We start from the raw sequence: 14,956 nt of genomic DNA, 5'->3' as shown, positions 1-14,956 counted from the left end.
GCTGTTTCTCCACAAGCAGTTGCATAGGAAGCACCGCAGGGCTCTTTCACAACCCCGAAGGGAGGGGAGCAGCTCAGGACCTGTCTCACCTCCTGAGCTCCCCACGCCAAGCCCTGCAGGGTACCCCCAGCACCATGACCAGGCCGCCAGTCCCCATATGCTCTGCGAGCCACCACCACAAAATATCCCCTGATGCTCAAGGAACAGGAACGTCTCACACGTCACGGCTGGGACCTGGGCGAGCTGGTGGCTCTGCAAGCACCCAGCTGGCTCAGACACTCACAAAAAGGCTTCCTCCCAAAAATACAGCGCTCACCCGCAGCACTGCATCCAGCTGCACGCCGCTCGGGTGACAGGCGAGGGAAACATGCCCCTGAAAAAAAATCAATGCAAGCTCCAAAACGCTGACCATACACCAGGGCAAGTCTGAAACCAGAAAATGCTTTATTGGAAAGGTACAAAAAAACCAGTCACTGCAGCTAAATTTACAGCAATAAATTACGTTGTGGCTGTCAAGAGAAAGTAATGGACACATACACAGGGCTACTCGCCTTACAAACAGGAATCCACATTGCTTGGTATATCAATAATTTATTTTATAATAAAAAAGCAGCACAAAAATAAATATTGAAATGAAATTACTGAGTAACCACAGAGGATAGAATGAGCTGGTGATAAAAAACAACTTAAAACAGAAGACTTCTATCATTAAAAAAATGAAAGCAAGTATCCACCATCTACGGAAACACCCCAGCAGACTGAAATACAGACGAAGGAAAACAAATCCACGTTACAAAAGTTTTTCTTTTTCGTTTTGTTTTTCATTTTCTTTTTTTCTTTTTTTTTTTCTTTTTTAAATAAAAACAATCATGACAATGAAGTTTAAATGATTCGAGAGAGAAAAAAAAAAAAAAAAAGAAAAACCAAAATGCCACCTTCTCCTCCTCCCCGGGGTCTGAGCCATGCAGAAGCCCGACCGCGCCACGTGCCCATGGCATCATGCCCTCGCCCACCAGCACCCATCCCTCCCCACAGCTGTGGTGGCACCCAGGGCTCCAGCAGGTGGTAGGGGTGGGCAAGAGCTGAGATGCTGACTTGCTTTGAGGGTCTGGAGGTGCCCTGGAGGGAAAAGATTTCCCCACTGCCAATGGAGAGACCAGCAAAGGCGCCTACGAGACCAGGGACTCCCTCCCAGTACCCGTGTGGATGCTGCAGGCTGTTCCAGCATCCCACGGTGCCCATGTTTTGGAGAGGCTAAAAAGGCCAGGCCCAGGGGAGAGGATCCCAGCACTCAAACTCAGAGCCCACCGCTCCTTGGCAAGCGAAGAGGGGCAGAGAAGGGAGCCCCGGCACCCCCAACTACTGCAGCAAGAGACGAGCGAGAGGTACTGCGGCGGGGGAGCGCCCTGGGGGCTCTGCAGCTATGTCCCCACGCCACGCTTGCCCTGGGTGTCAGGCTTGCAAGTGCAGGACGGAGAGGAAAAAAAAAACAAAAAACGAAAAAAAAAATAATTAAACAGAAACAAACCAAACCCCAGAGGAATGCAATGTGACAACCCCAAGCTGGAGGGCCCTCCGGGATGGAGGGTAGAGGAGTTGGGTCTCCAACGTGGTCAACAGCTTTCGGGTCATTCCTCCCTCCACGTTACCTTGCAATTCTGATCCCTCTGTGGAAGTTTAGCCAGGACATTTCATTCCCCTCCAGGTCACCACCCAGGGAGCCCTGGACTGGCAATTTCTTTTAATAAAGATTTACAGTATCAAACTTGGAAAAAAAATTATTTTTTTTTTTTACGAAAAATCTGTACGATAAAATGTATATAATTATATATTTATATATATATTTCTCTCTCTTTAAATATTTCCACGTGGTCCTTATGGATATCCAATATGGATTACCTACCATGGCTATGGTATCAACAGCTTTAACAACACCCAGGCCTCTTGTTCTTTAATCGAGTGACCAGAGATTTAAGTGCCTACCAGCACTAAACTAGCAATCGCTTGGACAAGCCTTTGGCACCCTTCCAAGAACTGGAAAAAAAGAAATACTTGGCCGCAAGGGAAGTGCCACATAAAAGATATGTTTCTCAACTCATTCCAACAGCAAGAAGACCCTCCCCAAGGAACAAAGTTCAACCTCCGTCCCCCTCCGTGCGACTGGTCTGCTTTCACCGACAGGGGGTCAAGGGCAGCCAGAGGGTGTTCCTATCTAGCCAGGAATGTTATGGAGCTCTGGAGCTGTTTTAAAGACTGGAAGCATTTGGGCATTTTCAAGTCAACTGGCCTTTTTCGTTAAAGTTTTCATTTAAAGCCCCAACAGTGCCAGGAGTCTCCATTTTGCCTGTTTTCGGAGGCACCTGTAAAGGTCTGGGAAAGTTTCCAACATTTGCGAGCTGGAGAACATGAGAGGACCAGGAAATGACAGTAACATCTTTCTCTTCCTCAGCTTCTGCTGTGGGAGTCAATAACTGGTACTGATACACAGGACATCGATCTGCCTGTTAGGAGATAGGGAGGGAGTGGAGGAGAAATGAGGTAACGCCAAGTGTCATCCAAACTCCACGGGTTGGAAAACCACTTGTAGGAAACTCCCTGCTCCCCTCCGCGACACGTGGATCCGGCGGGGGCGACAAGCCTGCAGGAAGCGTTTCGCTCGCACCCTTCCTGGCTCAGTAAGGTCACGAAGGTAGGTGTTGAGGACTGAACGAGAACCGAGGCTGAGGCTTCTCTTTTCATTAACCTATTTCACAGAGGACCCTCTTGGGAAATGCAGAGACTCCAATGACAAGGTTAAAAAAAAAAAAAAAAAAAAAGAGGAAAAGCAAGCTAACGACTTCTTCCAAAGACAAAGAGGGCTGAAACTCTGCAAACTTACTGCCACTCAAGACAAGACAGAGCCCCAAACAAGTCGTACTGGGTGGTGGATACCAGCCTCCTGGCCTCTTTTATATGGCACTCCAATAATTCTCCTTCAGTCCAAAACACCGGTCAGCTCTCCGTGATCTCTGGCTTCTACTCCGGAGCCCAAATCCCCATAGCTCTTCCCCTCAGCTTCACCTTCGGAAACCTCACTTCTCACCTGCGTGACAACAGGCATCGTCCATTCCACAAGTCTCTGCCCTGCCAAACTCACAGTCCCTTTTCTTTCCTACTTCAAAAAGAAAATAAAAAATACAACGAAACGCACAAACACCAACATAGGTATTTTTTTTTTTTTTTACAGTGACCTGGAAACACTCGTCCTTTCAGCGCTGCTGCGCGACAGCAGAATCCCTCCTCTCGGCTTCCTGCCCACCGCCGAGCCAGAAATCCCTCTCCCCAACCACTGCTCAGAGCCACTCACACGACTTCTCGGTCCCAACTCTTCCTTCCCCTACACGCGACCATCTTCGTCCTGCCCTCCGTGCGCCTCCCGGGGCAATTCACAGATTCCCGAGAGGAAGCGTCAAGTTTCAGGGTCACATTCACACAGGTTGTCTGAACACTGAGGGTTGTAGGCTGTACTCTTTGGATCCTGACTGACACGAGACAGAGAGGAAAAACCTCGCACGCCTCCCATCCAACCTCCCCGCAGCCCTTCTCTGGCCATCAAAGAGTCCGGCTCTGTAGCCGGGACCATCACCAATACCAAACTTCCACCAAAGAGGAGGCTCTAAAGTCTCTCCTTCTGCCCGTGTCCCTCTGGTTACACTTCAGTGCTTTAAAAACATCCCAAATACTCCACGCAAACCCCTTCTCAGAGCGCTGAGCCCAGCCGAACCGCCCCGCCGCCTCCGCCTGGTAATACTTCCAGCATCGTTCCTCCTCGTCTCCCCCTCTCCTCCCCATCACACAGCTCTTCACAGCATTTACTGTGCCTCCTTCCCCTAAGCTTCAGGGAATCCACGAAAATAAAATTAAAAAAAGCCGCTATTTCAAAACCGCGGATCATTTGGAAGAAATACACTGCATAAATATACCCAATTCACAGGCACACCTTAGGGAAGGAGCTATTAGGAAACTTGGGCTTGGAATAAAAGGAGGCTGCAATGTAATTTTGTTTTTTTATAGGCCACACAGGTAGTGGGGCGTATTAAAATATGTAAAATATATATTTTTCCATATTTTAACAGCATGGATTGAAAACAAAAGGTTGTTCCTAATGTGTGAGGTCACACCCAAGCATTAGTCTCCATCATCCTCCCACTCCCATCCACTCTTGGCAGGATGAAGCCCAAACCAAATGCCTATTTCCCTGCCCTCGCGACAGCAGATGGAAGCGGGGAGGGTAGGGGAGACCCTTCTGCCAGGGAGCAGGATGCCACTAAAGGAAACTCTTTTCCATACATTCATCTCACGTGACGATTTCTACGGTCCATCTGTTTCCTGGCTCTTGAGCATTGTTCATGAAGACTCCGGAGGCTCCTCGGGTATCTTCTCCCAGCTGGAAAGCTGCCCACGGCGGGGAGGGGGCCGGGGGAGGCAGGGGGAAGGAGGAAGCAACTTGTACTGCATACAGAGCTCAAATCCTGGACACGAGGGGTTGGTGGAGCCACCGAGTCCAGCGAGAAGCAGCCAGTTAAGTTCCCTTTGTAGGTTTGGGGTTTGGTTTTTTTTTTGTTTTGTTTTCCTTTTTTCTTCTCTTTTCTTTTTTTTTTTTTTTTGGCGCTTTTGGAAGAGAATCGTTAAGATGCCAATTCTTGACGTGACCAAGGACTCCGGAACAATGCATAAGAGCCTTCTCCCCTCCCTCCGAAAGGCTGCTCGTTCCCTCCCCCCCGAGGGCACTAGGACGCTGCTGAGAACGGCACAGAACTGGATGAGATTTCGGCGGATTTCACAATGGTGATGACACTGGTGGTGGCAACTTTGGCCGGGGTAATAGGCCCTCGCGCCACAGTACGAGCAAAGGTCTGGAGTGCTTCGTACTTGGAGCGCAAGGCGTCCAGCTCGAGCTTCATGCTGCTGTTTTCTCTGGCCAGCTTCTCCACCTCTTGCTGCAACTCAACCCGCTGCCTCTCGAGCTCCTCTTTCTGAGTCACGCGCTTGATGCGGCAGCTGGCAGCGTAGCCCCGGTTCTTCAGCGTGCGCCTCCGCTGCTTCAGCCGGATGACCTCCTCCTTGGTGAGACCCCTCAGGTGCTGGTTCAGCTCCCGTACGGACATTGACACGAGCTCATCGTCGCTCAGCACCGGGGCATTCTCTCCCGACTCCTCCTTTACCTGCAAACACCAACAGCACAGGGGTAGCAGCGGCCCCACCGGGCGGCGGAGGGGCTGCCCCCTGCCAGCAGCGCGCCCCGAGGCACCGCGGGGAGCTCAAGGAAATAGAAGGAGGCTGAATTCTTCCCCTGCCGATGACACCCTTCACCACAGCACGCTGGGACACCCGTGCAGCAGGCTCCAAGCAGAACAGCCACTTGTGCGCAGGGTTTAATTCGGCACGCTGTGGCTTTTCATCAAAGGCTGCTCGTCGGAGCACTGGCCGAAACCAGCCCTGCGTGGCTGCAAGGAGCACGGCCTGATCGGGTTTTCCTGCACCAGGAGACACCGAGGGCGTGTGCCTCTCTCTCTCGAGCAGGTTTGCTGCCACTGCTACTCCCAGAACATCATTCTTTTGTCCCTTCTGACACTACAGACGCCTGCAACAAAGCGTCAGGACACCAGAAAAGCTGCACCAGAGCATGAACCTGGTCCACTGCACAGCAGTTAAACCCGAGGCATTTACTGCCTCGTGGATCTGCAGGAGAACAGGTGGAAGCTGCCTTTCCCTGCTGCACCTCAGCCCTGAGAGCAGAAGTGCTGCATTGCCAGGCTTGGGAGCGCTGCTTTCAGGGTGCTGCCAGCACCTGCCCTACCCCAAGGTCTCCTGGATGGCAACTGGGATGCTCAAGCCCACAATCCCATAGATTTCAGCCATATTTCTAGGTATGACCAGCATTCTTCTACTGTCTCTCTTAGAGATCTTTCCCATATGTAATGGGAAATTATATCAGCACCCATCTGTAAGACTCTGTCAGAAGAAAAGATGAGCCACATGTGATGGGTGCTGCACGGAGCACGGCTCTGCCACGGCCCCCCCGCCACCCTGCAGCACCCGCTCAGCCTCCCCTACCTTTAACGCCTTGTTCGGTTTGGGATTAGTCGTCATAACCTGAGCACAGTCTTCTGGACAAAACTGCTCAGAAATTGCAACTGGAAAAAAAAAACAAAACAAAACAAAACACAAAACAAGGTTTTCAGGTTATGTCAATCTCTGACATGAAGGCCAGGTAAAGAGAAAACACACCCGATACACGGCCCGAAACCCCAATCCAAACCACCCCCGAAAAACACCGCACCATGGCTAAAAACCCTGGGAAGGGTTCAGAGATCCGCCTGCCCTGTACAGACGTGAGGAAGAGACATTTGTATGGACAAGCTCATTGCTGCCTGATGCTGAAGACCTCATCTTTTGCTTTTAAGCACACCATGACAAGGCAGGGAGCGAGGGAAGGACACCCACCCGCCTGTAAACAACAGCAATGCGATGCGAGCGGCCGTGCACTGCCACCTCTTTGCTGGGGGAGCGCGACCACCCGGGCCCCATCCCTCGCTCACCTCCCTCTGGAGGAAACCTAAATGCTTCGGACACCCTCTTAGGGACCGACCGGAGAGTCACCTCCGCTCATAAAAGGCTCTGCAAAGCCACAAGACAACAACTCCCTTCACCCTCGTTTTGACGATTATTAACACGGCTTGACATTGAATCAGCAGCCCAGAAATAGGCTGCCTGGTTCGTCACCTGCTTCCAGCGCCGTCCCCACCCAAAGGCGACGCTACTGGAAAACCCAAACGCCAGGAACAAAAGCCCACCTCCCCCCCCCCCCCAATAATGACAAAGCAAGGCATTAGACTTTGCCTCTCCCAGCACACCGAGACCTGATGATGCTCGATGCTCGCTGCACGCTGACCCCCCGGCGATGTCTGGCGAGGTGCAGGCAGCTCCCCCGGCGGCACCCTTCGCTCCCACCTCCCCGGGGGGGCTTAAATACACCCCCCAGCCTTTCGGCGACGAGCCACCCGAATCCTCGGGTTTCGGCAGCAGCCTCGGGGACCTTACCCTTGGTGAGGCGAGCGCAGCCGTGCCACCATCACAGCCTCTGCCTGTCGCTCCCCCGGCGGGGAGGGCTCCCGTGGCGCGCCGGTCCCCCCCCGCCACGCCACCCGGCTCCGAGGGGCTGCGCAGCCGGCGGCACCGCGCCCGTCTGGCAGCAGCCCGCTCCCCTTCTCCCCCCCTCCCCAGACCCGGCCCAGCCCAAACCCTCCCCGTTTCCACGTCTGCGTCGTGTCACACATCCTAATCATTCATGAAAAATCCAGCCGAAGCATCCCAAGCATGATTCCCTTCCGATAGTTGCCATGGTGACCTTGGGAAAGTAGCCAACCCCGAGACAGTCGCCATGGAAACCGAGAAGCCCAAAAGCGATAATGACTTCAGGTCATGTCTGTGCAAAGACATCACGAGGTCGTCGGCGAGTAAACAAACTCATTCATATCTGCAAACAGCGGGTGAAGGGACCCGGGGGTGCAAAGGTGGGCTGCGGGGACACGAGGGAGCCGCGTGGGTGCTGCCCGTGCTGCTGTCACCTGCGCTTTGTCAGGCAGACACCTCACTGTCACACGGCTGACGTACAAAGCGAGACGAAGAGCTGGGGGAGGAGGGTTGAAAAAAAAAATAATAAAAAAATAAAATAATAATAATAATACTCCCGTAAGCGCCGAGATACTATCCCAGACATCAGGGTGCGCGCGTTCAGGCGCCTCCTCTATTTTCCAGCCCGAGGCAGCGCGGCTCCGCACGCCCGCCGGAGGAGGGACGAGGCCGAGCTGCTGGGTGATGAATGGAGCGCTGCGAGCAACTGGTGTGCTGCTTCTGCCACAGCATCGCACGGCCCTGCCCTGCTCTCCCCCAGCGCCCACCCCACCCCGAGCACGGCTCCCGCTGCCCCCCTTACTCGCCGCGAGCCCGGGGTCCCCCCCAAGCCAACTTCCCCGAGCTGCGTTGGGCGCGAGGGCCGGCTCTTGCCTTCGCCGTCCTCCTCCTCCTCCTCATCGCTTCCCCTCGGCCGCCCACCCCTACCTCCAGGCCGGAGGCGCGCGCGCTAGCACGAAGGAGGAAGGAAAAGCTCCTCGCCTCGGCCCAACGGTCCCGGCGAGCTGAGGGGAGCGGAGCGCTGCCAGTGCGTAAAGGAAGCGGCCGGCAGCCCCCTCCCTGCGCACGCGGGGAGCCGCGGCCGCGCAGGCAGTTGGTGCCATAGCTATGCAGTGAGTCACCAGCTGTTTACAGACTTGGAGAGCTCGCATTCCCACAGCATCAGAAACTCTTCCTCCCCTCGGCATCCCCCCCCCCCCCTCACTTCTTCCCTCGCCACCCCCCCGGCCCTACAAGGAAAGGGGCGCGATGCCGGCCCCGTTGGCGGCACCCAACGCGACGCCACGCACGGCGCGGGGCGGCCGGAAAAGGAAAGGCGAGAAGGAGAAGGGGGGGGGGGAGCGCGACACGGCAGGGCGGTGACACCCACCGGTTGCACAAAAAGCCTTTTGATCCTCACCCAACGTGTCTTCAAAGCGCCTTCTGCGCCAGCCGATGGAAAAACTGAACAGGCCGCTTGGCCGCGCGGGGACGGAAAGAAACGTAAAGGAGCGTGGAAAACAGGCAGCGAGGGTTGAGATCGCCTCCGCCGGGGGTCAGCGCAAGGGTGCGAGGTGGCTCGGCGTGGTGACGGCCCCCCCCAGTCACCTGTCACCCTGCGCTGCATCTCCCAACCCCACGCCTTCCTCCGGCTGTGCCGCACACCCAAGCGCTCCGGTCGGGCTGCGGTCAGTTCTGTTACATGGTGGGGCTGTGCCACGGCTGCTGGTGGCACAAGAGATGGGGACAAGGATGGGGATGTGCCCAAACAGCTCCAGGAGGAGCACACGGGCTCCCCATCGCCCCATTCACGCTCTCAGTGCCCAGACAGCACCGCTCACGATCCCCACCAGCGGCACAGGCACGTCACCTGAACCACAGACCCCCACCGGCCAAATCCTGCCCCTCAGCACCACTTTGGGCTACGTGGCTCCCAGCATCAGGGCATTCCCACAGTAAGGAGGCAAAAACCCCAGGACGAAGCAGTAAATTGTCCCGCAAACATGCTGAACCCATGGCATCCACCAAATGCACTGCTCTGGGGTCTGCAGGGACCCCACCCGCGATCTGATTACCCCAGCCCTTCCAGTCTGCACCCTACTGCTGCCCTTCTTTCCTTAATTGCATTTGCTGCATCACGTCTAAAATTAGGAGCTCGGCTTTTTGGAACGAGGAGCGCATTACATCTCTATTCTGTAAGCAGCGTGACACACTTAGGACGCTACATAAATAAAACAGCGAGTAGTAAGACACCCGCCGTACGGGCACAGGCTTTTACAGCTCGGCTCCACGCTCGTATCCAAAGCGAGTGTTTTGACTGTGGGTTGCATAAAGAGCCCTGGTAATTCCGCAATGAAGTTACCCACCGGCAGCCTCGCCAACGCCCTCTCTCTCCCCCGCGGAGGGCTCCCGTGCCGCTTGCAGCACTCTCCCCAAAACCCTCCCCAAAACCCACCCCTGGCACCTCGAGGCTGAGGGTCGCAGCCTGGAGCTCCCGGTGACCCCCGGCTCTGGGTGACGGAGGCAGCCCGGCTGCGCCGAGGTGAGGCAGAGCCTTCCACGAGAGGTTGGTAATTAACAGAAAGAAGAGACGCCAGAACGCGATTTCAGACTTTCCACGCTACGGGGCTTTCAGAGCGCGTTCCGCGTTAAGGAATTACTACAAAGGCTCCGCCGACACCCGACGACTGCGGATGAACTCGAGTTTTCAAACTCTTTCTGCGCCGAAAGACAGCCCCGGCCAGAACACGAGCGCCTGGCAGACAGCCCCGCTGGTGCTCGGCTTCCATCCTAACACAAGTCCAGCAAACTGAAAACACGCAACCCTCACCTCCAGCCAGGCCAGCACCAACTTCCAGAGGGCAGAAAAACAGCGAAACGTTCAAGCAGCGGCGGGGATCTCCACCAGCGAGCCTCAGTTGAGCACCGAGGGGAATTCTCTGCTTGTTCCCAAACACAGGGCTTTAACTGCGGGCAGCTGCTGTAGCAAGTTACCCAAATCTCCTGTTTATCCCCAAATCACTCCCAGCTCCGGGGGGCTAGCCAGAGGGATGTGCTTCCCAAGGACCCCTCTGGATCTGACAGGCGAAGGGAACCACAGATGCTTCGATCTTCATCTCCGCGCCCCCACCACTCGCAGACACAACACGGGTCTCCAAGAGGCTGCAGCACGGCACGCCGAGCACCATCCCTCACCCATCATTCAGAAAGCCCTTCCCCTGCTCTGCCAACCTTCACACAGCCCACGAGGCAGACTGACGCCTGTCATTCATTCGGAACAGGAGAGGGGAGGGCCGGGCTGCCGGCGTGAATCCGGGAGCGCATGCGAGGCAATATATTTGACACGAGCAGGGAGAAGACACCAGGAGGGGTGAGTCACTGTTTACTGTTCTCTGCACAGCCCTCGCCCAGCTGGCCAGCTTTCCATTTCCCTTATGGATCGGAACCAGCATCCAGCAGCAAAAGGGAGATTCGGGAACCTTTGGAGCAAACGCCAGAGCTGCCAGGACACGGCTCTCTGGGGCACTCTCTGGGGCAGGCTGGACAGAGATCAGATGGGCTGTGCTGCTTTGGTAAACAACCCCGTCAGAGAGCCTGTGGTGATGGAGCAGAGCACCACGAGGGTACCAGGAGGGTACCAGGGGGGTACGCCTGTCACAGCCAGAACCCAGGACCTTGGGGGACAGGTATGCAGAAGACACTGCCGGTGTTCACGAGCCACAGCGCAGGGCGCTCTTCCCACCATGCGCTCACAAAGGTGGTGACAGAGCTGCACCCGAATCACATCCCAGCATCATGAGCCCAAGGACACCTCTCTCCCAAGCAGAGGAACCAAACCATCGAGCAGCAAACGGCTCGGCTCGCTCACACAGGATCCGATCAGATCCCAGGCATGCGACCAGACATCAATTTGGAGATCTTCACCAGCTGTGATACAGGAATGTGATGGCGTGGCTGTCTGGGGTCCTGCCACCCTGCAAAGCAGGGGGATTTGGGAGCTTCGCGGTGCTGCCTCTCTCCCCCTGGTCCTTGTGTTTATGGTTGCGGCGCCGCGTGGCTTTGCGCTTGCTTCATGCTTGGAAGGCTCTGCCCGAGTTTGCAGATAGCCTGAAACAATAGCCCAGACAGAAGTGGAAACTGCCTGCTCATCTCGACAGGGTGCTGAGCCTGAAACTTCCTGATAATTGAAAGTGCTAGCGCTGCTCAAGTGTTTCACAGCTGGATGTTTACAGAAACCGTCAGCGAGCGAGCTTATCCCACAAACCCCAAGTGCCGCAGGGCCAGCACTCCCAGCTGTCCTCTCCTGGCTCCCCAGCTCAAGGTTTTCAGCGCCCAGCCCCACGGCGCACTCCGGCGATCCGTCACCGCTCGAGGCCGACGGGATCAGGAGCGCGTCGCGCCGATACGTGCCGGCCGGGTGCATGGCACTGCAACAGATTGCCCAGGCGGGTGCGGGAATGAGATAAAACGTGACAACGCACGCTGTCCTCGAGGGAAAAGCAATAAAAAAAAGGCAGCAAGCCGCTGGCTGGTTTAGGAACGCTTTTGAAGCAGGGCACAAGCGTGTCCTAATATAGCCAGGGACACGCAGCGCACCGCAGCTCCGGCACAGAGCCCCGGTGAGCCGAGAGGCCGGCAGCGTGTCCTGCTAAGGAGAGCCACCGTGCCCCAACCTCACGGCCAGCGTTAATTACGATTAATTAACGGCGTGCAGCACCTCTATCAGGTACCAGCAGAGTTAACTCTCCTGCCGCCCGGCCCTGCGCGGCGCCATTGGACAGCGGCGGCATCCATCACGCCTCGGAAGTGACTGCGCGGGGAAGGCAGCTCTGCGCCAGTGTGTACACGGAAGGAGAGGGCAAGAGGCGCCGAGCACGCAGCAGCGAGCAAAGCCCAAGGTAAATTAACTCGCCGCTGGAGCACGGCAGCACCGGGCTGGGGCGCAGGGTCGAGCGTCTCAACAGCCAGGGCTCGGACGGCAGCGGTGGCACATGTGGCTCCTGTCCCGCAGCCGTCCCGACGCCTCTCGGCTCCTGTCCCGACGCCTCCGGGCTTGCCTCCTCTTCGCAGCCCCCCGAGGCCGGGGGCAGGCAGGTGAAAGCGAAAATGGAGGCCTCGCCGCTTCCCACGGCGGCGCGCTGCCCAACGGGGGCTCGTTCCTAATTGCAGACCTCGTGGCCTGCTTTCGGCACGGCCGGGGAAACAGCCCACGAGGGAGGCGAGCAGCCCCGCCAGGAGCAGCAGCAGCAGCAGGAGGAGGAGGAGGAGGAGGAGGAGGAAGGAGGCCCTCGTCGTCGGGCACTCGGCGAGTCCAGAGGTCTCAGTTCCCCTCCCGGCCGTTTCTCCAGCTCACGCCACTTTTCTTCCCCGGCCCCGCCACGGCTGGGCTTTCCCCACCCCCGTTTCGGAGCAAACCCCAAAATACCAGCACCAAAACTCCCCAGCGCCCCGCGCCCACGTGGCGGCCGTGCCCGCAGCCGGGGGGTCCCCGCAGCCCCCACCCACGGCTGCGCCCACCCGGTTCAGGAGCCACGTGTGGGGCGCTCCGAGCCCCCCCGACCCCACTGCTGGGACAATCCCCGGCCCCACAAAGCCTCCCGGTTTTGGGCCCCCAGCACCACGCCGCTTCTCCTCGGGGGTATTTTAAAACCCGTTAAAAATCCGGGGGCAGGTTACTGGGGGGGTCACAGGATGGACCGAGACATGGTTGGGGGGGGGGGTTGAAAGCCCCAAGGCGGAGCCGTGCGAGCATCACCGCCGCTCCCCACAACTTCAGGCAACTTTTCCACCGGGCCAAGCAGCGGGGACAGACCGGGGGGGGGATCCCAAAAAACGGGGAGGGGGTAAGAAAGGGGTGAGAAAGGGAGACGGGGGGGGGGGGGCGGGGCGGGTGGGAACGGCGACAGCGGCGAACGGCAGCGGGGTGGCGGCACCCTCGGCTCCTCGGAGCCCCCCCCCCGGTTGCTTTCGGTTCCCGGAGCCCCCCCCTCCCGGTAACTCCCCCCCTCTCCTCCCCTCCACGTGCTGGAGGGCTCGGGGCGGCGGCCCCACGTGCCCGGCGCGGTGGTGACTCAGCACTTCGAGCCCAGCCACCGCGGCGGGCGCGACCCCACCCGGACACCGAGCTCCGGGCAGCGGGGGCAGCACCCAGCCCAACCGATCCCAACCCAACCGGGCCGCCCCATAACCCCTCCGCCCTATAACCCCCCCTATACCCCCCCTAGCGGCGCCCCCCCGCCCTTATCACCCACTCCCGGCTTTATTCCCCCCCCCACCCCACCCCCCCAGGCTCGGTGCCGACCCCTCCGCGGGTGCTCACCTGCAGTGCCGGCGGGAGCGCGCGCGCGCTCCCGGGGCGGCCGGAGCGCGTGGTGGGGGGGGGGGCGGCGGCGGGGGCGCTGCTGGGGCTCGCTCCGAGCCAGTCCCGCGGACAACAACAAGCGCGGGGCCGCCCCCTCCCCCCCCCCCCCGCCCCGCGCCCCGCCGCGCCCCGTCCGGACCAATCAGAAAGCGCCGCCGCTTCCGGCCCCGGCGCGCGTCAGCGGCGCGCGTCAATCGGTTCCCGCCCCGTGACGTCAGCGCCCCGCCGGCCACGCCCACCGCGGGTTCATTCATGGCGAAGGGCGGCGGGAGGGGGAGGAGGGAGGGGGCGGGGCTACGGGGAGGGGGAGGGGTTAGAGAAAGGGGGCGTGGCTACGCGGAGGGGGCGTGGTCACGGGGCGCCGCGCCCCAAGGGGAGGCCGGACACGGGGGAGGCCGGACCCCAATGGAGGCTGGGTCCCGGTGGAGGCCGCCCCCCGTGGAATTTCCCCCGCCGTGGAGGTGTCCCCGCCGGGGGAGGCTCGCCCCAAGTGGGGGTCTCTCCCCCCTAAGTGGAGGCTCCTCACAGTGGAGGTTCTGCCCCCGAGTGGAGGCTCCCCTCAAACGGAGGCTCCCCTCAAATGGAGGCTCCTCCTCAGTGGAGGTTCTCCCCCCCACCCCCCGTGGAGTCCCCACCCAGTGGAGGCTCCCCCCAAGTGGAGGACTTTCCCTCCACTTGGTGAAGGCTGACCCCCAAGCAGAGGTTCTCCCTCCCCAAGTGGAGGCTCCCCCCAAGTGGATGTCTACCCCGAAGCGGAGGCTCCCCTCAAATGGAGGCTCCTCCCCAGTGAATGTTCTACCCCCCCCATTGAAATCTTCAACCACTGGAAGCTCCCCCCAAGTGGAGGCGTCACTCCCCCAGGTGGAGGCTGCCCCCTAAGTGGAGGTCTTCCCCTAAGTGGAGGCTCCCCACAGTGGAGGTCCCACCCCATGGAGGTCCCACCCCGTGGAGGCTCCCACCCCGTGGAGGTTCTCCCCCCGTGGTGGAGGCCGTGGTGTTTGCAGCGCGTGGGCCCGGTCACGGGGCGGTCACGGTGCTGCTTTGCCGAGCCCCCGGGACGCCTGCTGGGAGTCATGAGGCTGGCGAGGGTGATCGGAGGCTATTTTGGTGCCTGCCTTGGCAGCTCCTGGCACAGCCTCCCATCCTCCGTGGGGCACCGAGGTGGTTCCCCGGAGGCCAGCAGGGCGTTGCCAGGCCCCAACTGCACCAAACCCACAATTTTTGGGAGTCCAGCTCGTCCCGGCGGCACAAGCATCGCCTCGTCCCCCAATCCAGGGGAGGCGAAAATGCCCAGGGGGTGAATCAAGGCCGGTGGCTGACCAAAACCACGGCCTCCCTCAAAGCTGACCTCCCTTTTTTTTTTTGTATGAGGCTGCTCACGAGTGCATTGCGAAGGCAGCGCCGTCACGGGGCGCTTCGTGCTCCCAGCCCCACACATCC

General features: G+C 58.6%; 1 protein-coding gene across 4 annotated transcripts; it reads right to left on the bottom strand.

Moving 5' to 3' along the window:
* Positions 1 to 4,577: 4,577 nt before the first annotated feature.
* On the bottom strand, positions 4,578 to 13,548 carry MAFK (MAF bZIP transcription factor K). 4 transcript variants are annotated; one of them, XM_084296035.1, is made up of 3 exons: positions 13,475 to 13,548; positions 6,097 to 6,176; positions 4,578 to 5,204 (listed from the first exon to the last, which is right to left on the bottom strand). In XM_084296035.1, exons 2-3 carry the CDS (start codon positions 6,130 to 6,132, stop codon positions 4,770 to 4,772), a joined length of 471 nt encoding a protein of 156 aa, XP_084152161.1. In that variant the 5' UTR covers positions 6,133 to 6,176; positions 13,475 to 13,548; the 3' UTR covers positions 4,578 to 4,769. The 4 variants fall into 4 exon arrangements, with proteins under 4 accessions (XP_084152161.1, XP_084152164.1, XP_084152163.1 ...); XM_084296038.1 differs by lacking the exon at positions 13,475 to 13,548 and adding an exon at positions 8,104 to 8,215; XM_084296037.1 differs by lacking the exon at positions 13,475 to 13,548 and adding an exon at positions 8,050 to 8,176.
* Between the last annotated feature and the right edge of the window lie 1,408 nt (positions 13,549 to 14,956).

The sequence above is a fragment of the Netta rufina genome (genome assembly GCF_964035555.1).
Source record: "Netta rufina genome assembly, chromosome: 15".
In the NCBI taxonomy this organism is placed as follows: domain Eukaryota; kingdom Metazoa; phylum Chordata; class Aves; order Anseriformes; family Anatidae; genus Netta; species Netta rufina.
The sequence above is the reverse complement of the archived record's forward strand: the minus strand, read 5'-3'. Positions and strand labels throughout refer to the sequence as shown.

Coding starts and splice junctions, on each gene's coding strand:
- MAFK (XM_084296035.1), bottom strand. CDS start 6,132: ATGACGACTAATCCCAAACCGAACAAGGCGTTAAAG. Junction 5,205..6,096: donor AACCGAACAAGGCGTTAAAG/GTAGGGGAGGCT, acceptor TGGTGTTTGCAG/GTAAAGGAGGAGTCGGGAGA.